This window comes from Oryzias latipes, chromosome 3 (genome assembly GCF_002234675.1).
Source record: "Oryzias latipes chromosome 3, ASM223467v1".
NCBI lineage: Eukaryota > Metazoa > Chordata > Actinopteri > Beloniformes > Adrianichthyidae > Oryzias > Oryzias latipes.
Window position 1 is genome coordinate 12,891,355 of NC_019861.2, and position 24,655 is coordinate 12,916,009.

At 39.5% G+C, this 24,655-nt stretch overlaps 3 protein-coding genes across 3 annotated transcripts; 2 read left to right on the top strand and 1 right to left on the bottom strand.

Annotated features, from left to right (window-relative positions):
* The first annotated feature begins 4 nt into the window (after positions 1 to 4).
* On the top strand, positions 5 to 7,499 carry spata5l1 (spermatogenesis associated 5 like 1). Its single transcript, XM_011488319.3, has 10 exons — positions 5 to 942; positions 1,008 to 1,193; positions 2,845 to 3,129; positions 3,212 to 3,397; positions 4,967 to 5,125; positions 5,202 to 5,411; positions 5,504 to 5,731; positions 5,816 to 5,950; positions 6,047 to 6,172; positions 7,299 to 7,499. The coding sequence occupies exons 1-10, from the start codon at positions 337 to 339 to the stop codon at positions 7,434 to 7,436; spliced, it is 2,259 nt and encodes a 752-aa protein (XP_011486621.1). The 5' UTR covers positions 5 to 336; the 3' UTR covers positions 7,437 to 7,499.
* Positions 7,500 to 8,980: 1,481 nt separating this feature from the next.
* Positions 8,981 to 10,218, top strand: c3h15orf48 (chromosome 3 C15orf48 homolog). The gene is made up of 4 exons (XM_004066897.4): positions 8,981 to 9,153; positions 9,262 to 9,350; positions 9,470 to 9,530; positions 9,781 to 10,218. Exons 1-4 carry the CDS (start codon positions 9,115 to 9,117, stop codon positions 9,847 to 9,849), a joined length of 258 nt encoding a protein of 85 aa, XP_004066945.1. The 5' UTR covers positions 8,981 to 9,114; the 3' UTR covers positions 9,850 to 10,218.
* Positions 10,219 to 17,297: 7,079 nt separating this feature from the next.
* Positions 17,298 to 24,643, bottom strand: slc30a4 (solute carrier family 30 member 4). The gene is made up of 8 exons (XM_004066969.4): positions 24,527 to 24,643; positions 23,736 to 24,236; positions 21,943 to 22,089; positions 20,320 to 20,473; positions 19,888 to 20,101; positions 19,669 to 19,774; positions 19,440 to 19,574; positions 17,298 to 18,371 (listed from the first exon to the last, which is right to left on the bottom strand). The coding sequence occupies exons 2-8, from the start codon at positions 24,127 to 24,129 to the stop codon at positions 18,217 to 18,219; spliced, it is 1,305 nt and encodes a 434-aa protein (XP_004067017.1). The 5' UTR covers positions 24,130 to 24,236; positions 24,527 to 24,643; the 3' UTR covers positions 17,298 to 18,216.
* Between the last annotated feature and the right edge of the window lie 12 nt (positions 24,644 to 24,655).

Genomic DNA, 24,655 nt, shown 5'->3' on the forward strand with positions numbered 1-24,655 from the left:
AGTTGTGCTTTAATCGTATTTCCTCTCACGCAGGAAGCGGTTTTGGTTGGCCATCTTGATTTTTCCGGGACCATGTGGATTTGTAAACATTAGCCACTCATCTGCAGCTAACGCCGCTTCCATGCTTGTTTTTAACAGATATTGATTGGTATCAGGCGTTTTCTGGTGTAGTATTATATTACAGTTCTATGTTTTTTTATATGTCGTTTTTTTTTTTAAATTTTGTACATCTAGCTTGCCGCGCGCCCTTTCGCTAGTCTTAACCCTGCATGCAGCTGCTGTGTGTTACTTATTCCGTTCTGAGTGAGTGACAGAGTATCACTGGCAGATTACCTGATGGACTCTCATGATCCTCTGATGTTGCTGGCCGTGGATCCCTCGGACCGAGGCTCGCAGAGGTGCAGGCTGGGTCCGGGGTTGATGTCGGCGCTGGGTCTGAGTTTGGGCTCCCCGCTGTTGGTGCATGTTCCCGGGGGGAGCTGCCTGTGCACCGCATGGCCCCGCTCCGACTTGGCAGAAGGATTTCTGCAGATGGACCGCAAATGTTTCACTCCTGGTTTGATGATCTTTCCTCTTCCTCCGCGCTTGAACATCGAAGCAGCTCAGCTCACACCTCTGCCCTGCCCCAAACTTCGAGGCGTTAAAGTGACCGTGGTTGTTCAGACTGTGGGGTTTAAGAAGCACACCAACCTTCACATCGTTCACGAGCTTGTAAAGGACATGCTGAAGGGAGTCACTGTCCACAAAGACTTCGTGATAAGCCTGGAACATTTCGATATAGACATCAAATATGCTGTAGTAGACGGCATAAATCCAGATTCTGCAACCGCAGGAATGATCACCCCAAAGACCAGTGTGGAGATCTCCAACATCCAGACTGTCAGGCATTTCAGGAGTCAGCTGCAGGACCAGCAGACCATCCCACTGGGAGGATTGGAAGAGGTCAGACACTCACTGAGGATTTAACCTCCATCTTTGCATTACGTTTATTCGTACCTCTTCTGTAGGTGACTGCATCCCTGAAGGAGATGCTGCAGCTGCCACTGCTCTATCCAAGAATCCTGAGCTCAGTTGGGGTGACCTGTCCCAGAGGCATGCTGCTGGTGGGGCCTCCTGGGGTGGGCAAGACTCAGTTAGTGCAGAAGGTTGCAGGAGAAGTGGGAGCCAGTCTGGTTCCGGTCAGAGGCCCAGAGGTACCAGTACAACTCCTTAATGTCTCATTGCTTTCATGTTTTGGGAAAGTCAAAAACTGAATCTCATTTAGCTTCAAACGCCAACCCTAGATTGATGATCAGATCTATAAATGCATGATTGTTACTCATTGGGCTAGTTGACAACTCAATTCAATATCAATTTGAGCATGATTGATCACAGAGCCAATTATTTGTCATATTTTTGTTCCCAAGCCAATTTTGTGTGGTTATGAAAAACTGTTTTCGTTAATTAGTGGTTTAAAGACCTGATTTCATAAAGATGGTGATGCATCAGAATGGAGTGGAGCAAGGAGCTTGTAGACTGCAGATTGTAGCTTCTACACCGCTACAAGCGTTTTCAAACAGTGCAATTTGATTAAAACATACTCAGAAATGCAATTTTAAGCTCAATTGTCTTTGTATATGTGAAAAATGCCATAAGAACATGTTAAAAACACAATTTTCATTAGTAGGTCTTTAAAAATTGTGTTTAAAGTGTAAAGGCCAAACCACGTTACAACCATCTAACTAGCTTACAAATGAACTTAAAGATTCTGTCTTTCTTAAAAGAAGTTTTAATTCTACTTTCCTGGCACAAGGAAATATGTGATAATATCACAATATCAATAGCTTAACCAGTGTCTAAAGTTTTATGGTTGTTTGTTTCATATAGGAACATCAAACAACAGATATGGGTTCACACGCATTGAAACTGAGGAGATAATTATCTCTCTGATTAGTAAGCAGCAATAATGGGTCATAAATGAAAGAAATATTATCTTTGTGGACAAAGTTGATGCCAAAAAAGAAGAGGCATTATGTTAAGGAAGGTCAGTTCCAAATGGGCTGATGCAAAGTGGGACATTTTCCTTTGGTCCCAGAAATCCTTCAGCAGGATGTGGCTGTTTGGCATCTGCAACGTTTCTGGAGAAAGAAGTTTGTTTGTTTAAGTGCTGCCAGTTCATTCTGATGCTGCTACCCTGGAGAAATATGGTTTAGCAAGAAACCAGAAAATGCATTAGACCCTGCAGTTAAGCAACCAGAATTCTGTGTAGATGAAGAATAGCAGAACATTTCACAAGTCCAAAACTTTCAGAATTTTGCAACATCTGGTCTCCTCTGTGTGGTTTGATTAAATTGCAGACAGTCCTTTTATTTCAACATTTGGAGAAAAAAAAGTATTTTTTGTGTTATGTTGTCCTAAATTAAACCGTTTTTGCATCGTTATATTCATATTTTATTTACTTTTTACACAAGATGTGATGTTTTGGAAAGAACATTGGTGGTCTCTTAGACTGCCAAGAATTCAAGCAGAAAATAAATCATCCAAGGACGTCAAATGATACACTAACATTTTCTGTTTGTTTTGTAAATACTTTGTGGTTGTTTGATGTAACAAAATCTTCCTTAAAATAATGTACATTACAGAGAAAATAAATCTCTTTCTGCTTTACAATTAAAATAAATCTTAACTAATCAAATTTTTTTGATTAGTTTTGATTTCTAGAATAGTGATGTTAATATTCACTGTTGCTTCATGATCAATATCATAGCTTCTCCTTTTATTTTGAAATGTTTATGATTAAGAAAATATCTTATTCTGAAGAAAACACCCTCATAAACAGATGGGTATTTGGAATGGTCTTGTCAGTTGGTGGGTTCCCGACCCGGCGAGAGCGAGGCGGCGCTGAGAGCCGTGTTTGAGCGTGCTCGCTCCGCAGCAGAGGACGGCCCCTGCGTTCTGTTTCTGGATGAGCTGGACTCACTGTTTCCCAGGAGAACTGCCTCGTCGGCGCCGGAGAACCGGCTGGTGGCTCAGCTTCTCACCCTCATGGACGGAATAGATCAGTCTGACCGCTTCCTGGTCGTTGGAGCCACAAACAGACCAGACAGTTTAGACCCAGCGCTGCGCCGGCCCGGAAGGTTTGACAAAGAGGTAGGGGTTTCCGTTTATCTGCTTATGCAAGTTCATGTCATTCTGCCCGTGGATTCATCTGATTTCTTTTGTTTTATATAAGGTCGTCATCGGTGTTCCCACCTTGACTCAGAGGTTGGCCATCCTAAAGGTTTTGTTTGAGAAGATTCCTGTGTGCCCCACTGTGAACCTGGCTGAGCTCGCACAAAGAACGACTGGATACGTCGGAGCCGACCTGAACGCGCTGTGCAGGGAGGCAATCATGCACGCTGTGAGAGAAAACGCAAAGGTAAACACAGACAAACACACCAGCTCCCCATCAAACCCCGCAGAATGCACAAAACCCTTTTAGGTCGAGGTTTTTCACCGAATTAAAATGCTGAGTTATAGAAATGGTAAAAGAGTTGCCATCTGTGGATTAATCCAAACAAAATATAAAAAAATTAAGTCTTTTTGCATCAAATGACATTACACAAACAGCAGCCCAACCGATTGTATCACGAATCAGCAGTTAACAGTCTCTGCTAACATAAATGAACTGTCACTGTTTATCATTGGAAGATCTCAGAAAGGGTTAAATTAGGGCTAGAGGATATGAGGAAACTCGCAATTTGCGCTATAAGTGATCAATATTGCAATGACGATAATTTGCAATACATAGACAAGTAGTAAAAAACAAAACAAAAGCCTAATTTCTATTTTGCTGCAACAATTTAATTTAAATAAGAGTCAACATAACTTGTACTCCAAATGACTCATCTAAAGGAGGCGAACCCCTAACAACAGAGGGCTCCATCTGATTGGTCAACAATCTGTAGAAGCCCATCCAATGGATTTATTTGATTTGTTAAATAATTCAAGCTGCCATAAGATTTTTTAGATAACATTTAAGGTAACTATTTATCGCTATTGTCGCCGTCTTATGCAATATGGCGATAACGATGAATTTCCGATTTATTGTGCAAGCCTAGTTTAAACCTTTCAGTTAGCCTAGTCAAAAATAATCTGTGAAAGACATGGCCACACTTCTGCCTCTGAAATAATCTGGATTACTGGAATGTGGCCATGTCTTGGCTATTGCATAAAAAGCCCAAATCATTATGTTTCCACTTCTGTGCAATTTACAGTGATGGCTTTTTTTTAAAATCTTAAATAATTTGGTGTGTGGTGGTTTAATTTTCAGATTATTCTGTTTTGCAATAAAATTCTTAAGTCTGATCACATTTGGAAATTTAATAGACAGGAGACACGGCAGGGAGGAGATTGATTAACACGGTGGACTGTTAAAGAAAAAAAATGTGCAAAATAGCACAGAAAAATATGGGCCAAAGATACAAAAGAGGAACCATGGTTTTGCGAGGGAACACTGTATACTGATCCCTCATTGTCGAATGGACAGAAAATTGACCTTTGACCTGCTCAGTGGTGAGGGAGGAAGTTTCCAGGAAGGATTATTATTATTATTAGTCAATCCAGTTGACATGAGCTGCAGGTTAAAGACGCTTTCTGGATTAAATGGTACACCTTCGAACCTGAGATTATTAGTGGATTGAACAGTGAATTGTGTTTACCAGCAGCCGTTGTCCTAACGTTGGCCTGAAAAGCCATCCGGTGGCTCCAACAGCAGTATGGTGTTGTTGCCTGAAGGCTGTGAAGATCCGCTCAGTATTGATCTATAACCCAATTAGCTGCAAAATGTTTCTCCAAAGTCTTCACAGCCATTTGAATTCTGTTCAACGAAAAAAAAAATACCGTTCCATTTTAAAAAGTCATTCGGGGCATTCAGCATTAGTACAAGTGTTAGTTTTGTTAGTAATTTTTGGCTGTGCCTCCTTTTTTCTGTCTTGTTGTCTGTCAGGGTTCAGCAGAGCAGAAGGTGGTCATGCGGCACTTCGAGGAGGCCCTGAAGGTCGTGAGTCCTTCCTGCCTGCGCAGCAGTCTAGGCAGGACAGATCTCCCTCGGGTGCTTTGGGAGCACATAGGAGGCCTGGATGAAGTCAAACTCAAACTAAAACAGGTAAATAAAAGTGTGGCATTGTCAAAATGATGTAGCTAATGAATGTATATGATTATCCTTTTATCTTGTGCACCAGAGTATTGAGTGGCCAATGAAACACCCTGAGGCGTTTGTTCGTCTGGGTCTGTCACGGCCCCGGGGTGTGTTGCTATTCGGACCCCCGGGGTGTGCAAAGACCACCCTGGTTAAAGCTGCAGCCACCTCATCCAGCTGTGCTTTCCTGTCGGTCAGCAGTGCTGACCTCTACTCTTCTTACGTCGGCGACTCAGAGGCGGCCTTAGCTCAGGTCAGGCTCTAAAGGTTTGATATAGTCTGCGACAGATTTGATTCCTTCCTGCGGTTGGGTCCATGCGTGTGCTTCTGTCTGTGCATCTGCAGCTGTTTCGCCAGGCCCGCGCCTGTGCTCCCAGCATCCTGTTCCTCGACGAGATCGACTCTCTGATTGGCTCCCGGTCCACCAACGAGACACAGAACAGCGAGCAGACGCGTCTCCTGTCCGTGCTGCTGAATGAGATGGACGGGATCGGTGTAAAAACAACCGAGAGGAGGGGGGCAGAGAAGACTCTGCAGGCAGAGGGAATGACCAAGAGTGGAGCACAGGAAGAGGTCCGGCGAGGAAGAACCGTGTCTGAAAGCCTTCAAAGCTCCGAATGAGTCCTCATCTCATCAGCTGTGTTTTCTCTGTTACAGTTGGAGTGGGAGGAAGTGTGCAACAAAGACGTGATGGTTGTAGCTGCGACCAACAGACCAGACTGCTTAGACAGCGCCCTCCTCAGACCAGGAAGAATGGACCATATTATTTATGTGCCGCCGCCCGATCAACAGGTACATTTCGTATCTGAAAGCAGAAAACAAACAAAAAAGTGTTGAATCCCACATTTTTATTTCCAGTTTCTCCAACTACCTGTGTTGTGTTTCAAGGCACGGTTGTCCATTTTGAGGGTGTGCACAAAGCGGATGCCCATCTGTGCAGATGTGAGTCTGGAGGAGCTGGCGGATAAGACTGAGCTTTACTCTGGAGCAGACCTGGAAAATCTGTGTAAAGAGGTAAAACTGTCCCAGGCAACTAATGTCTGTCAACAAATATACATTTCTATGTTGGAGTTTGAAGGGAAAAGTAATCTAAGCCTTTAAAGATCCACTGCGATCATCTTTTGATGTATTGTAAAACCGTTCCCAGTTTTTTTAAATTATAATGATGCAGTTTTTAGCTAAAATTTAAAAAAATCTGTGTTGTTTTCTAGGACATAGTTTCTGCAGAGAAACAAAAGTTTATTAGAAATTTGCCTCTGAATCGCTGGTGAGACTGTTGGTGCCCCCTTCCCATCACCCATAACTGAGAGCTCTCTGTTTACATGCTTTCCTGCTAACTTACAGCCCCTCACAACTCCAAACTGACTTAACCGTTGCAACAAAATTGGCGATCTATAATGAAGGTATCCAGCCGTAAAGTTTTAAAACTGATGCCGGCTCAGATGAGGGCAACGGAGACGTGCGTGCACCTGGATGTTTCCAGGCAGATGCATCAGCATGGAGCGCAGCAGGGAGCTTGTAGCACATTGTCTACTAAACAAATATGACCTTTTTTATTAAAACAGCATTTTATTTGACTTTTTTGAAAAAAATTAAGAAATACTCACAAATGCAATTTTCAAGAAGAACATGTTAAAAACACTCAAAAAAAGACTTTGATCAGACTGGGTCTTTAGTTCCCCCTTTTGCTCTATCCCACGACAACAGAAAAAAACACTTATCCAGGCTTTTTCAGCAATGAATAAACTATCGTAATTATTGAAGGCTGCCTTCTCATCAGTGTCAGAACATCTCCCCATACACAGCTGTTTCATCCACTTCCTTTTAGTTTTTATTTTGCTTAATACGATTTAATTCTTAAACCATAAAGCAAATAAAATGTCTAAGTTTAAAATAAGTAATGTATTTAGTCTATTTATTAAATGCAAAGTCTTGATATGGGTGAAGCATACTGAGAATACGACAGCCGGGACAACAGCCATCACCTGCATTTAGAACGTTTTTGGTCTTGCTACTTAATTTTGAAAATATCTTACATTGTAACTCTATGTTCCTCAGTTCTACGAGGGCAGAACGAACCTACAGAGAAAGAAAAATACATGAAAGCAAAGTTTGTTTTCTGTTCCTTTCTTTTTACCAGGCTGCTCTTTTGGCGCTACTGGAGGAAAACATGAAGGCTTCAACGATCAAACGTGCACATTTTCTGGATTCACTCAGCAATATGAGGCCTTCACTCACTGCCCAGCAGATCCAAGCATATCTAACAACCCCCAGATAACATTACCCTCTTCAGTCATGGATGTGATACTTATAGGTTTCAAATAAATATTGAAAAACTCTGTTTAATGTGTTTTTTTTGTTATCTGTTACTACACAATTAGATAAGAATGCCATTTTAAAAGTTTCGGGGAGATTGACAATGAGAGCACTGCTGCCTGGTGCCGGAGCTTCAAGAGGAATTTCACACAGGACAATTGTTGGTTTCAGCATTCCCCATATCAAGACACTTATTAACCAGAGGTATTACAGTGTCAACTGCTGTTGTTGGTCCAACTACTACACTCACAAACTCTAATAACAGCACTTTATGATTATCTCTGCTGACCAGCCTAATAGACATGTTGGTGGCATTTACCCAACACTCCCCAAACCGCTGGCCAGCTCCTGCTTTAAGTATCACCATAAACTCAACGGACTGAAACCCCAAAAGCTAATTCTGCAATGATGGGACATGGACAAGCGACACAGAAGATGTTCAGGCCACTTTCAGAGCAACTTCCATAACATCAGAGAACCGTGACAAACGGATCAGCTTTCATCTGAAGCAGGGGTCTGCAGCCTGTGGCTCGGTGACCCCTCCATTGTGGCTCTCTGGTTGAAGGAAAATAAAAATGTTTTTCACTTTAAAAAGTAATGTCTTTTTTTTTGACTACAGCGAGACTAAACCATTAGATATGTCAAACTTCCACTCTTTCACTAACAGTTGAAGCAGTTTGTATCACTACTGGCTACAGTACCCACAATGCACCTACAATCCATCTAGCAGTGCAGCTTTGTAGTTTACCAAAGTTCTACTGAAACAGACTGATTTGGGCCTCACACACCAAGATAATCACGTGGAGGTCAGTTAGCATAACCAGAATTCATACTTATGGTGGATTTTCTATTTTTGGAAAAAAATAAAAGGATTTTAAGAACAGTTTATGGTCCAGAAAATCCAGTAAGGGTCACTTGATTAGCTCTTATTTAATTTAGGTTAGTTTGGTTGAGGTGCACCACAAAGTGTAAAGCAAACTATGTATAGATTTATTTTTTTGTTTTATATTATCACTGCTGACCAGTGATAATAAAGTGATGGTGAAATCAGAATACCTACTACATTTTCTGCATTAAGGTGGTCTCGTAACTTTTTTTTTTTCTTTTTGTTAATGCCCCCCAAAAAACAATAGTTTATACAAAAACTGTCACATTTTTGAAAAGGGTGAAGTAAATCTTTTCTGAGGTTGTAATTAATCAATAAATCATTTACCATTGCAATATAATTGACAAAATAAATCCATATTTATGGTGCTTTCATTTTAAAGATGCACCTGTGGAGCCTACAGCTTTTTTTACTGGTCTTTAGTTTTGCACACTCTGGTACTTTTAAAGGTAGCCGCAAGATGGCGCTGCCCTCTACACTTGTCATTGACTTCTTGGTTGACGTTTTAGGCCTTCAGTGGTTCATTGCAGTGCAGGAAGCGGCGCGTGCCTACGTGACTGCTTCACACAGCCTCTCCTCCGCCCTTCATCGGCCCCGCCCACTCAGTTTCACTCAAATTCTGTCATCCGCAGGTGGGATCTGTTGCTCACTACATCCCCTACATTTCAAACAGCAACTTTTTTACATAGTGGATGCTACACTTTAAATAAAAAATAAAAATACCCATCCTCAGGTGTTTGAAAACTCTGCAAAGATGTCTGGCTTTTTCCAGATGTTGAAGAAAAGAAAGGAGGTAAACTATTCTTTTCCTTTTATTTCAAGAAAATGTATATTTATTGATTGATTGATTTAGTTTTAGTATAGTTTAGTAAATTGTTAAATAGTGTTGTGCGTTTTCCAGCTGATCCCTCTCATAGGATTCATGGCTTTTGCTGCAACAGGTGCCACAACTGCTTCTCTCTACTTTTTATTTACTAAACCGGATGTTATGTGAGTTTATTTTTCTTTTTATGTTTACTTTGACACTTATCTACAAAATAAATTTGAAAAAAAATAAAAAATTAAAAGTGTAACATTGTTAAAATAAAATATTTTATTGTACTTCTCAGTCTAAACAAGTCATCCAACCCGGAACCATGGGAAAGACTGGATCCATCCAAACCCCAAAAGGTGATCGCTTACATTCACTGACTGGTTGGACATTTGATCAAACTTGATCGTTTGCTGACTCTAAAAGTCAAGCAGACTCTATTGCATTTTGCTGAGTCACTCAGACACATTATCGTTAGTCCCAGCCGTTCCTGATTCCAAGGAAATGATCTCTTTTATTTATTCTTGCAGCTTCACACTCACAATGAAACAATTGTTGTTATTACACCCTTTATATCCTCATTTTTTCACCTTTGGTGTTTTTCTGCAGCTTATCACCATCAATCAGGAGTGGAAACCTGTGAAGGAGCTGGAGATAGTGAGGTCCCTCACCAAGTAAAAAGAAAAAAAAGAAAAGTAAGAAGAAAAGGGTTCAAGATGCAGAATCCGACTCCATGGCCCCCTCATCAGTCTAACAGAATCCTTTCTGCACAAACTAGGATGTTTTTACGGTCAGTGTGCGGAAATGCTTCTGCTTAACTGGTGGGGTTTCACCCTGCTCATTGGCTTCAAAGAAGAAACTTCCATCCTCCTCATCTGTGTGATACACGCGTGTAAACGGTAGCTATAGGAATGTTTTTGCACTGAAATCAGTCATGATTGTTGTAATGAGTTTGTTTTGTGCAGATGTTCTGCTGTAATTGCTGTCTGTTAATGTTCTGTTTGAGTATATGTACTTTACAGTGTCAATAAAACATTGGTCCATGTACCTTTTTTTTGTTTTGTTAATCAATGATGAGGTGAATTGAATTTAACGAGAGGAAGCCATTATCTCAGACATTAACTAGTTAATGTCTTTCTAAAATAAAACTGGACTCCTAATATTAAAATATGCACTTATTTTGATCCTTTATTTAAAATGTTGACAGTCCAAACACCCATAATTTTGTAAATGTATATTTTTTCGCTGTGTGAAGAAAAAAGTGAATTTGTGTTCTACACTAACTTATTGTAGGCGTCATATTTGTACGACGGAGTATTAAAGCTACAATAACAGAAAAAATAAATGAATGTATGAGAATAAAGTTATAAAATTATGAAACAAAAGTCTATAAAAATCTTACAGCAAGTAAAAATCAATTGTTAGAAAAAATGCAACATAATATGAGTGTAAGATGTATATTTACGATTTAAAAAGTTGTAATGTTACAAGGAAAAAGTCATGCTTTTTTTAAATGTTATTTATTACAATTTTAGCGCAGTGGTTGGTGTTCTCGCCTCACAGTGAGAGGGTCCTGGTTTGAACCCCTTGTGGGACCGTTTTGTTTGAAGTTTGCATGTTCTCTCCGTGCATGCGTGGGTTTTCTCTGGCACTCCGGCTTTCTCTGACAGTCAAAAAACATGCTTCATAGGTGAAACAGCTACTCTAAAGTGTCGCCAGGTGTGTGTGGGAGTGATTGCATCACACTGGTTGTACCCCGCCTTCGCCCAAAAGTAGTCAGGACGGGCACCCGTGACCCCGTGACCCCAAGGGGATATAGTGGGTTAGGAAAATAGACGATTGAAAGATGTAATTTCCTCATTTACGGGGGGGAAAAGTAAAGGAGATTCATTAAGATTCTCAGATTTTTCTTAATAGTCTGCGATGTAAATGAAAAAGTTACTGTTCAGCTGTCTTTGTTTAAACAATTTAGAGCTAAATATAACACTTAATTTTAAAAAAAGTGTGACTTTTTCTTTGTAAAATTACAACTTTTTAAAGCATAAATTTAAGACCTAACATGATTATTTTTTTTCATAACTGTACAGCTTTGTATTCGTAAAAATTCACCTTTTTTTCTCAGAATTTCACAACTTTATTCTTTCTTCCATTTGGACCTTCTCATATGTATCTATTGTCTATCTGTCTATTTGTTTATTTTTCGTCATTTATGCTGGCCTTATTTTGTATGTTGGTAATGTTTACATGACAGTTTTTCACATTTCCATCTTTTAGTATTTCAGTCACAGTTGAGAAACTATCCTACTTGTTTTTGACTCCTGTGGTCCCAGATCCTAACTGCACACACTTGATCCAGGTCATCAGCAGAAAATGAAACAGGTGGAGTTGGAGGCTAGATCAAAGGAACATACCGGTAGTTATGAATCTCACTGGCAGCTCAAACATTTATGCGCAATGTTTAGTATTTTCATTTCATAAATGTCAAAAACACAGAAATCTTTCCATTCTTTTAGGAAGAAAAGCACATACTTTATTTTTAATCAAACAGGAACATGACAAAGAATTATTTTCAACAGAAAGTGAAATGATTTTAACACCAACGCTGATGTTTATTTAGTTTCCTCAAAGCAGGAGTTACTGTAAGAAGTTCTTAGCTTTTTTTAGTCAGAAACACAGTTTCAAGCGGCCACAGTCTTTCATGAGGTACTCCTCCATGATCTGCTTTGTAAAACGTTTTATTCATGCCATCTTTGTTTTGAAGCTTTAACTAATCATGGGTCATCTATCTATTTTGCTACGCATATCCAGGGCTGGGGGGTAGCACTTCCTCCATCTCCTTTGAGGGAATCCCAGATTTTCCAGGACTGAAGTCTTGCGGGAGTCCTGGGTCTTCCCTGGCGTCTCCGTCTAATGCAAGGCTGGCCAACCCAGGTCCTCAGGAGCTTCAACCCTGCATGATTTCCTGCTCTCCCCTGACTGCTTGATGCTGACTACCTAAGCCCAGTGTGCTCAGTCAATCAGCAGAAAGATGATGAAGAGCTGGAAACCAGGCAGGATAGTGGCTCTTGAAGACCAGGGTTGGCCAGCCCTGGTCTTATGGGACACACCTCCACAGGGAAGCATCCGGGCATCCACTCCGAGGCATCCACTCCAAGCTTCCTTAACCCTTGTGCTATCCTAGGCACTTTAACATCGGGAGTTGGGTCATCTAGACCCACTAGACAGTGCTCTGAACCTTTTTTCTTCAATGATTTGTGATCTCCACTGGTGTCCATGGATGACATGAAATCTTTCCACCTTTATCCACCTTTGTCATGGTAGGGAGAACACATCAATGTAAGGGGAAGGGTCATCTAAGATAGCACAAGGGTTAAGGAGACACACCTCCTAACTCTATAAAACCCTGCACTGACCTTTCATCCTCCATCTCTTGCGGCACCTGTTGCAGCATCACTCCAGCTAGCTTACAGCCCCCCACAACCCCAGCCTAACAACCAAATGGTGAGCAATATTGGAGCTATGCAGCTGTACAGTTTTGAGACAGATACCAGCTCAGACGAGGAAAACAAAGATGGACATGGATCTATTTGTCTGCAAGTGGATGCATCAGAATGGAGCGGGGCAAGGAGCTTCTGGCCCACCAATAGCTTCTATGTCACACCTACAAGGTTTTTCCAAAGGCATTTTATTGTCTGCTCCTGGTTCCCAACAACAGAAATAAAGAAATATTCACAAGTGTATGTAATTTTTAGCTGAATTTTCTTTTTACCGTATGTGTCCTCCATCATCAGAAAAATGCAGTTGAAAACCTCAAAAACATGATCTTCATCCGAGTGGGTCTTCAGTGTGTTGTTTATTAAACGTGACTTTTTGAAGAGCATAAATCTGGTCCCACTTTATACAGACACCAGCTAAAATGACAGAGAACTGACAGTTAAAATAATATTTCAATGTCTCCTTCATTCAGTTAAACTTTGACCCAGTTCAAGAACTGAAAGAGCGCCAGTACAAAAGCCCTCCTTATTATTTTTTATTCAGTAAAAATTTGAAAGGCATGTGGCTGTGTTTACAAAAAAATCGGATGACACTTTGAACACTGCAAAATATGAATCTTATAAAAGTAAAGACCATTGTTTCAAGAAAAATTGTCTTATTTTCTGATTGTCTGTCTAGCCCTTGTGCTATCCTATGGGGTCCAGATGACCCGATCCTTACATTGACGTGTTCTCCCTTACCATGACAAAGGTGGATAAAGGTGGAAAGATTTCATGTAATCCATGGACACCAGTGAAGATCACAAATCATTGAAGAAAAAAGGTTCAGCGCACTGTTTACTGGGTCTAGATGACCCAACTCCCAATGTCAAAGTGCCTAGGATAGCACAAGGGCTAGCAAGCAAACAATCTTATCAAGAATTTTTTTCTATAGAAAAATATTCTTAGTTTAAGAAAACACATCTTAGTGACTGGAATTTGTTTCTTAAAAAAAGAATTCTTGCTTTGACCATTTTTCATTGGCTGATTATTAATTTTTTTTGCGTTTTTAAAGAAAGTTTTTCAAATATGCATCAAAACGTTTTCATTTATTTCTTGCAGGCCTGTTTTACCGTGAAAAATCAGAAGAATTTCAAACACAAAGAAAAGAACATGGAACTGAAGTGCAAACTAAAGCAATATTCAGTAATATTAAAAGAATTATTTACTCTAAAACAGTGAAAAGCAGAATCGGCTGCAGAATACACACAAATGTCAGCCCATAAAAAACGCCACTGGCATCCACATCTGTGAGCCTTTAATTGAAAGACTGTGCTTGTTTTCCAGTATGTGTCCACTCTGTCAATTCAAGTCTTTCTAGTTTAATGCGCTGACGTGCTTTTTTGTGCTCTATACTCAATTCTATCCACTAAAAGTTTTTCAACTCAGAGAAGTTAAAACAAAGTTAAAACTTTCCCCTTCACAGAAAAATATGTATTCACCTCCCTTTAAAATATTTTAATACTATATTTGGGATGGATAGAACTTGACCATAACATAGTAAAAAAAGTGAAATGTTGTCTTTGTGTCTGGAGATATTGAGAAAGGAAACAAATTCTTTAGGTTGAATTTTATAAATGTATTAAATGTTTACATGTTATAATTTGATTTTAAAAATCCCTGCAAAAATGTAAAACTCATTACAGTAGAAAATAGGAACATATACATTTTTTAAACCAACACGGCATAAATGCTCTCTAACTGCCTGCTCAACCAGCATATTCAGAAAACATGTATGTGTTACTCCCCCAAGGGGTTTGGGTAGATAAAGGGTAAAATGTTATTGTGGCACTTCTGAATGATTGTACAGCTAATGAATGATTACTTTAACTTTCTTTCATCTTTCATCCTGCTGCAGTGGTTGCAAATGGACAATCCCATACAAGCTTGATACAAAATTTAGATGAAGTTTTTCAGTTACACTATCTCCTTTATCCTGTCAATCTTCAAATAAATTATTCGAGGAGAGCTGTATCTCATCCTTAAATTCATCTTACAGTGTACTGCTAAAATAATCAAACTTTTGAATTATCTTTTCTGAGCATTGAAGGTCTCATGCTTTCATAGTGGGTCAGTTCTGATAAATCTCTGAATATTTGGATGTTGTTTTCAGTCTAAAGACTTTTGTTATCAGTTTGACCAGATATAAAATAATAAAGCATATGACTTAATCTGATCAGTTTATGGCTCAGTGGGTAGTCAATGCTTTTAAAGGCCGTTACCCCACATAGATAATCCTCTTAATGCCTATCCCGGCCAACAGAATTTTTTTTTTTTGTTCAAGTCTGCTTGTGCACCATTAGGACTCTGATGGGAGTTTTAATTAATTATTGAACACAAAGAAATGAAGGGAGAGACAGAGGGATTGTATTTCCTGCAGTTTTGGTTTCACTTACACATGTGGTCGTGTCCCCATGTCAGACAGGCAGTTTTACATTTCAAAAACCCCCTTTTCTCACCCAAAAATCCATCATGTTTTTCACACAGTTGCATTTTATAGCTTTTGAGGGCATCAACAGGGTGTACTTTGGACAGGCACAGGCCTGTCTGTAGTATACTGTACTTACAGCAGAAACACAACTTTGCACGGAAGAGGGCGTTCCAACAGCCACAGCTCAACTTCACCTAACTGGCTGCATGCTGAAAGGTTATTTCAGGAGACAATGAAAGAGGAAGGACGCACTGAGCATGTGCTCCGGAATCCGTCTACGTGACTGTTCTGCACACACATCATGACATTGCAGAACATGTGGCCAGCCAGTTGTGCAGGTAATGCTTGCACAACACATGAAAAGAAAAAGGTGTAGCATCATCCTACCTTTCTAAAAGCTTCACCTGAAAATTTGAAAAGGTCATTCCTGAATTTGGGTGACTTAGTCTGTATGTTGCATTTTCCACTAAAGCACACCGTTGAGGACTGTAAACATGTTGCCCGCCTTTTGCAGGAGCTTTATGATACGGTTGCCTGGAAACTGACCCTCCCACATCACAGTTGTTAACCCAGGATACATAAACCATATACACATTAACCCTGTTTTGTGACAGCAAGCAAAAATATAGTTGAATAGCACTTCTCCTTCAAACCAATTTTTTTCAACTCATCAAACTTTTTTGTTTTAAAGGGCAAATATTTTATTCCCAAACAAACTCATCAGTCAGTCTTTTGGCTTTTTTCAGTTACACAGAGCTGAAAAACAAAATTGTTACCGTAACACAAGTGCACCACCTAGTGAAGATAACTTAACCTAAACACATAGAGAGATCAATTCATGTTTCAATCCCTCATTCAAAGTAATTTAAACCCGTCAAATAAAAATAAATGCATGAAAGGAAAAATAATGACTGTATTGACAAAGCAAACACACAAAACATACATCTTTTTAAAAATAAAAAGAGTATACTAAGTAAATTAAAGATAAAAATTTAAGACTCTTCTTCAGCACAATGTGCTTTTTCCAGTCTAAATATTTTTTGAATCTTTGTTCAACCTCTGTGAATGAATACAAAAAGAAAGTTAGAAAGATAAACTTTTAGAAGATTTTTTTTTCTTTTTACCAGGTAAATGAAAGTATAAATGTGTGGCTTTCCATGAGATGTTTCCCCTGCAGTCTTCTTTAGGCCATGAGTAGCTATAACTTAAACTAAAGACCAACTGTATACCTCAATGTCTGAGGAAAAGAGGCAATGTATGAACACGGAAAACAAAAAGAATAATTACTAGACAACAAACCTGCCGTCTGGTGATTACAAAGAAGCAGTTAAGGGAAGGATGAGGCCTAAAATGTTTATGTTATATTGAAAATTCAATGTTAACCTCAAAATATGGAAAATATTTGGAGTTACGTCCTCAATACAGGAAAATAAAAGCCTAAATGTTAAGATATATCAGCTTCAACCAAGGTGTTTGAAAATAATACTAATTTGGAAATTAGCACAAATGCAATACCAGTATTTATATTTTATGCTATACGTAATTAAAGGCCTTCTTGTCGCCAAAGACATAGAATTTTTTTGTAATTTTGAGAACCAACCCAAGTATTTGTGTTCTATTTAGTCACTATTTTGTCTCCCCAAGAATTCAAAGTTTCCATATCTCACCCAAACACATAACATCAATGGAAAGACCATGTTGTCCTGTTTTAAACACATCAGGACCAAATGACCTAGTGCAAAAGAAAATGTCCCCTACAGAGGGCATAAACCAAACGGTTGGTTCTCAGGATATAGTAACTAAAAATATTGACATCTGGAAATTTTACAGTAATTTTTGTCTGATTCTGTTCATTTTAATCTTTTTTTCACTGCTCTTAACTTTTGAGCAGTTATTTGAATTACTATTGTTTTTACTTCATGTTCTTAAGAGTTTTGCAGTCATTTTAAGCAGATTGCAGAAGATCAAAATTACAAAGCTGTTGACTATTAAGCAGGGAGGCAAGAACACAAACCTTAACATTTATATAGCAGCCTGGACAAATATTGCAATGCATCTACATGATGACGTTCCTACACAGAGTGCTTTGTGTAAAGCCATAAATGACTGTGACTCAAAGGCAATGTGTTGTCTCAGAGACTTCCAAAAACTATTGCGAAAACTTTCAAGTCCAAGCAATTTTAATTTGCAAAAATAAATTTGTTTTGGTAATACATATCTGCTAAATAAGGGTGTTCTGATCTCTAACATTTAGTACTTGCTTATGACAACACAAATTCTGTTCTTAACACTGAGTTTGACAAGTTTCAACCTGTTTCAAATTAAATGCAAAAACTCTGAAATGAAAAATTAGAATACATCGCATTCCAAACACTTTAAATCAGTAAGATTGATTGTCAGTAACCGTCAGTTACCCATTTGTCAGAGTTATGGTCATGTTAGAATGAAAGTAAAAACAGAACCTTTGAACTAATTTAAGGAACATCTGAACCAGCTTTTTCTGACTCCTCCCTCCACACACACACGTACAATCTCGCATGGTGGCAGACTTTGGTTGACGAACAGAAATGGTGCTTGATGAAGTGCAACACCCCCTTGTGCTCATGATTAGTCACTACAAGCATCCATAGAAACATTAGCTCACAGTGACAACGACCAGATAATAAATCCCATGAGGAATCTTTTGTACATAAGAAAAAACATATTACACACAAAGTAAAATGTACATTTCAACATTTTCTGATATTAATAATAAAAAAAAAAGTTTAATAGGCGTTAATGGTGAATTAAGGACAAAATTATTGTCTGATTTTAATCAGAATAAGCATTCAACGTACACACCGAGGGTTTTTCAAGCATAATGAGGGCATAAAGTCCCTGCAGGCTGTGCTCACTCCCCGGTTATATCTGTTCTTCTGTTGCATGGTTCAATCTTTATTCCACATACATCAGTTTGCTGTGGTTATTTCCATTACAAAAAAAACGGCGTCTTGGCCTGTAGGTTCTCCTGTGCATTGTGTTCTCTGCTTTCCTGTCTCCACGGGACGAACTGCTGACGTTCGTGTGAGCGCACATCTCCCCTCAGGCGCTTGGCTGCAGGCAGTTGGCGCAGCTGCGTACCATCCTCTCTCTGTGTGTCTGGACCTGCACTGTGCACCTGCTGAGACCGTAGGTGTGAAGCAGGAGGTGGCGGGCCTTCGCCTGAACGTCCTCCCAACTGTGACCACTAGAAGGTGCTGCAGACGTAAACATGCGTTTGAATACAAAACAGACAGGCTTTGAAGCAGAAAAGGTATGGTGGTGCCAAAACTTCACAATAAATCTAACTTTTTTTGTCTCAGTTTTGGACAGTGTTCAACCTGAGTTGATATTACACCTTGTTGGTTCTTTGTTTTTGCTTTAAAACAAATTTTAGAGTGGATTTGTACACAACAGTAAAAAAAATGAACAAGTGATTAATGAAAAACATGATTTCGATTGCTGAAGACTTGTATTTTCATGCTATAATAAACAGTTTTACTTGAATGTACTATTGTGCCATTTTAAAACCAAAAGAAAGCTTTATTGGTCAATTTTCAATGTATACTTTCAACTTTTAGCCTGTGTAAAGAGGACTGCATGTCAAAAATGTTCCTAAAATCACTCACAGCTTACAACAACAGAACAGTCATAGATAGCTAATAATAGGGACTTTAAACGGGTATGAAACTCTACGATTGACATATTTGTTCGAGTTGTACTGTAACCTTATTTCCCTTTCGTAGGATTAATAACATATCATTGAATGATTGATTAATTAATATTTGTTGAAACTTGTAATAACTTGCTAAAGTAAAGGAAGTGACTTTTTCCACTTTGGGACATTTGCTTAGTTGTTACCCTTTCAGTTAAATATAATTTTTTGTTCATTGTGGTTTTGTACAATTTTGTTAATTTTAGTCCACATCTCAAGCAAAGTCTGACAGTGTTATAGCATAAACTCATTGTTGTGTCTTATATCTTGATGAACTGGAAAAATGTTCATCCCTATTGTTGTTCTCCAGTAATAACTGAACAGCTCCCTCTTGTGTTAACACCTGTACAGTAAACTAAAAATTCCAGCTGTCAAGAACCCTCAAAAAAAGCTATAAATAGGTACAAGAGGAGTATTTGTATTCAAAGACTACAAGTAAAATTGGGAGGCTGATTCTTAGTCGTACTTCTGTCTGTTGGTTGGTTCAACTCCCGAGGCTGACAGTTAACCTAATCCCACAGAACCCCACATGTTGAAACCCTGCAGGCTGCTTTGGACAGAAGCTACTCACTGAGCTGTAGATGAACTATAGCAGCCGTCTTGTCAGCCGTCAGTGCCCACACGTTCAGCTCATCGATGGATTGGACATCCTCCAGCTTCAAGAGGTCTTCTCTGATTCGCTGAGTGTCAAGGTGTCTGGGCACACCTGACATACCATCACAGAAACTTTACTGTTATAGATCTCCTATCCGAAGCAAAGATGACATTAAATGGACATTGGAAATAGAGCAAAGACTCACCTTCCAGCACAATGACTATTGTGTCTCGAATGATGCGGATTGTGGTGAAAAGAACCAGGACTGAGAAGATGTAGGTACAGATGGGGTCTGCCAACTTAAACTCTGGCTGTAAAATTTAAGAATGAAAACAATAATAAGGAAACCAAATATTTAAATATGAGAGAAAAATGAGAAGCAAGTTCTGAAAAAAGTTCTTTGTTGATGTTTTTGTCAGTGTACCTTGAACCGGACAACATAGGCAGCAATAAGAACCCCGACGCTCTGCAGGAGGTCTCCCAAAGCGTGGATGAAGGCAGCCCTCACAGCCAGGCTCCCATGAGGCTGACCAGACCCAGCCGGCCGTGAACCTGCAGCAGCTGCAGAACTGTGCGAGTGGCCGTGACCGTGGCTGTGCGAGTGTAGGTGGCCGCCTTGGTTTAACAAAAAGCCCATTCTAGAAAACCAAGACCAGAGGACATCAATAATCTTTCAACTTTAACTTACATCATCGTTTTTGGAACTGATGAACTGAATCCCATGAACTGAAATCAAATATTATATAATGACTTTATAATATAACACTTGCACAGTTTTATTTTGTAAAGAAACCTTATGTTAAGGCTTTGCATGTTTTTGAAAGGCTTTGAATAATAATCCAAAGGTTTTACATACATGAGATTAACAGCCACTCCCACAGCAGCAGTGATGAGCATGACATCCCCATCTATGCTGAAGTCTTGGTGAACAGTCCTCTGAACCGCCTCATAAAGTAAAACACCAGTCAGGATGTAGATAAGCACCACACTGAGCACGGCTGACACCACCTCTGCAACGACAAAGGACTGTTGTGTTAGCAAAAACCTTCACCAAGCCAAAAAACAAAAGCTTTTTGGAAAACATCCATGGCTCACTTGATCAAAGATAACAATTTATTTGGTCTTTTTTGAAAAAAAGATAAAAACACCAATGTTTAGGAGATTTCAACCCTAATAAGTGATTGTCAAAACACCTCTTGCTTTACATTAATTTTTAACACACTTGAACAGAACATTTTTCTCTTTTTTTGCCAAAAGCAGTAAACTTCTTTTTCTGTGATACAACGATGCTGACTGGGTGAATTTTTGTCTTTCCCCGATGTTTTGCAGAGTCTGAACAAGCCTTTATGGACCGGTCCACAAACACAAGCTGATGTGTTTGAGTCTAGTTCGTCTGCAAGTCGAGTTTTAATCACATTTGCTTCTCCATCTCTGATTTTATGGAAAAGAGTCAGCCATTACCTGCATGAGGAGCAAAAGATGTCTGGCTGTTTAGATTTGCTTCATTTGTATGAGCATGAAAGCTCATGTGAAATTTAAAGGAGGACTAAACAGATGAATCCTGCTGTGCCTTAAAAGGGTGGGTCAAATGTCTGTTAGCAAGTAAAGCCTGACGGGATGGAGCTAGTGCAACTTCAGACCAGAATCATCTGGAAAATTTCTCGTCAGCTGAGACGGATTTAGATGCTTCTTTATATAAACCCACAGAAATACAAAAGAACACAAAGCACAAGCTGAGTTTTCGTTTTTGTTTCTTCCAAATTATTTTCTCCTTTGTAACTGTGTCTCAGGAAACCCTCTCCCCTGAAATAGCAGCCAAAGCACTTGGTCCACTCTCAAAAGTGCATTGTGAAAGCAAACCAAAACAAAAGTTGCTGATAGCCAGCTGACATAAGCTTAGTGTTCTAACTAAGAAACCACAAGTGTGAACACAAATGACCTGGTCTTAAAAAAGCTAAACAGACATCTCAGCCTCTTTTCTGTTCAGAGTTCACATTTGACCTACTTTGCTCATAAAGAGAGACGTTTTCAGAGCAACGTCCATACATATAGCTCACAGGGATACTAGATTTTTCTGGCTTTAACCTCTACTCCCTTGCTTGCAACTATGCTTAAAGGTTGTTGTTTGCATCGTTTTAATCGTTTTCTATGGGAATTTGACTAAATGTGGAGAAATCACAGAGTAAAGGTGTTCATCGATTAACCTGTCATGTGTCATGTGGCTCTTCGGCTGAGTTGAGCTTGTTTATGTTTTTGTGAGTGGTAGCAGCTTTTTAGAGGACTTTTACATTCAGAAATCAAATAAGACTGGCCTCATTTATCTGGGAGCCATTTGTTATGAAATGATCAATAATTCCTCTGAGAAAGAGCCAAAGCCATATTTAGTTTACAGGGAACATTTTTTGGACAGATTCTGTATGTAAACAAATGAAGCCACATTCTAACAGAGAAAAGAAAAGGGATTTCTGCCAAAACTCACCAAGTCGATGCAGACCGAATGTGAATCTTTTGGTGGGCGGTTTAGTGGAGAGCCAGAGGGCCAGAAGAGAGAATAAGATCCCCACAACATCTGCTAGCATGTGCACTGCATCAGTCATTATGGCTAAACTGTTTGACACATATCCGCCTGCAAGAACAAAAAAAAAAGGTCACATTAAAAAAAAATCCAAAAATATCTGTTTTCATCAACAACTTAATTTAGCTTGTACGTATTTAAATCAAGAATGTGGTTGGAGTCGTAGGTAACGTGTTTATAAATCTTATAAACCTTTCAATTTTGCTTACATTTTATTTCATACATTGATCAAAAATTTATTTTAAAAAAATATATAAATATAACACATTTGAGTAGAGTACATAATCTAATAAGTGTAGTAGCAAAATTTCTGAAAAAATTAATAAAAAACTAAAAGCCTGACACTGTTGCAAACCCATCAAAACAATTGCTAACAGCCCCCAACTGACACTAAAATGTCTCCTAAAATCAAAGGTTTACTTACTCCTCCACATTTCACTACGAGAAACAAAAGAAATACACCAATCGGTTTTTTACAAGTTTTCTCTTTGTCACAAATTTTACTGTGGCGACCAACATTAAGCTGTGTTGAACTGTTCTATGTTGCTATCCTCAGTTAGCGTTAACCGGTTAACCACGACGCCGCGCCCCCTGCTGGTTCATAACCGCAGTGATCAAAAATCCCACACGTCACAGCTCTAAGCTTACATTTAACACAATTTACTTTACATGTATGCAACATTTGCAAACTTTGTTTCTGAATGTTTGAGTTTGGTAAACAACCTGACTAACAATGTGTCAACAATTTGCTTTGCTTTCCACGTTGTCGCATAAAACAGCCGCACGGAGAAGTGTATGTTTTCCTTGGGTGTGTGTAACATGGAGAAGTCTCTAAAGCTTTTGTCATCACAACAACCGAGTCCCAGTTTCCTACTGCGTCCACTTGCCTTCAGTGGAAGTGAACTCACAGAAACACAAGACCTTTGAATCCTCCTGTGACGGCAAAGATAGCTGATGAGGATGCCACAAAAACCGTGTTCCACTGTTAAGCATACATTTTTCATGTTAAGAAATGGCAACGAATGTGATGCCATCATGACGCTCTTTTGGAGTGGTTTCACGTTAAAAAGAAACTGCACTGCAAACTTAAAACAAAAGACAGTAGAAACAGGAGAACATGACGCAGACCTGAAGGGAACATTTAGAGCAACTTTCCCAAAACCACAAAAAAACGTGTTCTTTTTTTTAAAGAAGTACAATGGATCATTTTGACAAATGGTATGAGAATGCGATATAGCAGACAGTTTTACTTCATTATGGTTAATGTTTGATAGCTTTAGCTCGTCGTTGTTAAAGGAAAGCTGACTAAGTCAGTTCTTCCACCTAAAGGTTTATGTAATTTTCACAAGACAACTCAGTTTTGTATAAACAAACAGTCAGAGCTTCATCTGATAATGAAATTCTTCTGTAAACAAACAAAAATGTTGGAAACTACTCGGCATATCTGTCAGGAACTACAGGTCACTGTTTAACCAGCTGTCATAAAATATCTCAACAGAATGAAGCCATTGTGTTACAACAACAAGCGGCTTTATGAGTTTTTTAGCTGAATAAATGATTCAAAAATAAAACGTATCTTTGGAGCTGCAGAAACAAATGATTAAAGGCTTAAAAACTAGATATTTATGATCATTTTCAAGAGAAACACTAAACATTTCTGCACAATGGCTCACTCAATTAGCAGAAGGGTTACATACCTATAATTTCTCCAGTCATGAACAAAAAATAGAGCAGAGCTGCGATGACCAGCCTCTTCATCACTCTCCTGTGTTTGATCCTCTCCCTCTTCTTGGTGCAGTTGTCACAAGGGTCCATGTTCAAGCCCGGACAGCCCGAGTTGGAGGACGAATCCAGCAGGGAGTCGTCATCGTCCGCCACTAATGTGCTCACCGTCACTCCGTTGGACGGAGCCCCGGCTGCATAGTCCGTCATCTCCCCGGAGACCACCACCTTCAGCTTGTTGAATTTGGGGGTCTCATCTTCCACTAGCTCGTCGGAGAAGTCGAAGGGAGCCGTGTCGCTCAGGTCCCAGTCACTTCGCTCCCTTCTGAAGGCTGAGCGCACTTTGCTCAAGAGGTTCCCACCTGACATCTTCACTAGTAGGCAGCGTCTGAAGTGGCCGTCGTGTCGTGGTAATGATTCACATCTTCATAGGCCAGGGGGCGCCATGGAGGAAGCGCAGTTCAAGTTGTTCCTTCCTGAAAACAGAAAGTGATGTTTAAGCGGAATAACTGTGTCAGAACGAGTCATTGTTTTTTGGGCCCCGGTAGCTGCATTCTAACCACACACAAACGGAAAAACTCCATGTCGTTTTATTTTTAGTTTGTTTTAAATAAGTTATTCCAACCCCGACCTGGCAAACTTTGAATTCGGGAAACTGTCTGTCTCGGCTATTTTTTGCTAGCACTGACAGGCTAGCTATAGTGTTTGCGGCTGACAGACAGCCGTTACAAAGTCCAAGTTAGTTCCAAACCAGAGACAGACTCACCAAATGAAGACTGTTCGCTAGTTAAACCGTAACCCGCTGTCATTTCAGAAACGGACATGGTCATAATAGCGGCGTAAACAGCAGAGACCGGGCGCCGCTTTAGCTCCCAACGTTCACGAGCAAGTTTTG

What these genes read in the sequence shown, in the direction of transcription:
- spata5l1 (XM_011488319.3), top strand. Translation starts at nt 337, where the DNA reads ATGGACTCTCATGATCCTCTGATGTTGCTGGCCGTGGATCCCTCGGAC. An exon ending in CACTGGGAGGATTGGAAGAG is followed by an intron (nt 943 to 1,007) that starts GTCAGACACTCA and finishes CCTCTTCTGTAG; the next exon opens with GTGACTGCATCCCTGAAGGA. An exon ending in CAGAGGCGGCCTTAGCTCAG is followed by an intron (nt 5,412 to 5,503) that starts GTCAGGCTCTAA and finishes GTGCATCTGCAG; the next exon opens with CTGTTTCGCCAGGCCCGCGC.
- c3h15orf48 (XM_004066897.4), top strand. Translation starts at nt 9,115, where the DNA reads ATGTCTGGCTTTTTCCAGATGTTGAAGAAAAGAAAGGAG. An exon ending in TTTACTAAACCGGATGTTAT is followed by an intron (nt 9,351 to 9,469) that starts GTGAGTTTATTT and finishes TGTACTTCTCAG; the next exon opens with TCTAAACAAGTCATCCAACC. An exon ending in ATCCATCCAAACCCCAAAAG is followed by an intron (nt 9,531 to 9,780) that starts GTGATCGCTTAC and finishes GTTTTTCTGCAG; the next exon opens with CTTATCACCATCAATCAGGA.
- slc30a4 (XM_004066969.4), bottom strand. Translation starts at nt 24,129, where the DNA reads ATGTCAGGTGGGAACCTCTTGAGCAAAGTGCGCTCAGCCTTCAGAAGG. An exon ending in GGAGTGGCTGTTAATCTCAT is followed by an intron (nt 20,102 to 20,319) that starts GTATGTAAAACC and finishes TTGGTTTTCTAG; the next exon opens with AATGGGCTTTTTGTTAAACC. An exon ending in AATAGTCATTGTGCTGGAAG is followed by an intron (nt 19,575 to 19,668) that starts GTGAGTCTTTGC and finishes ATGGTATGTCAG; the next exon opens with GTGTGCCCAGACACCTTGAC.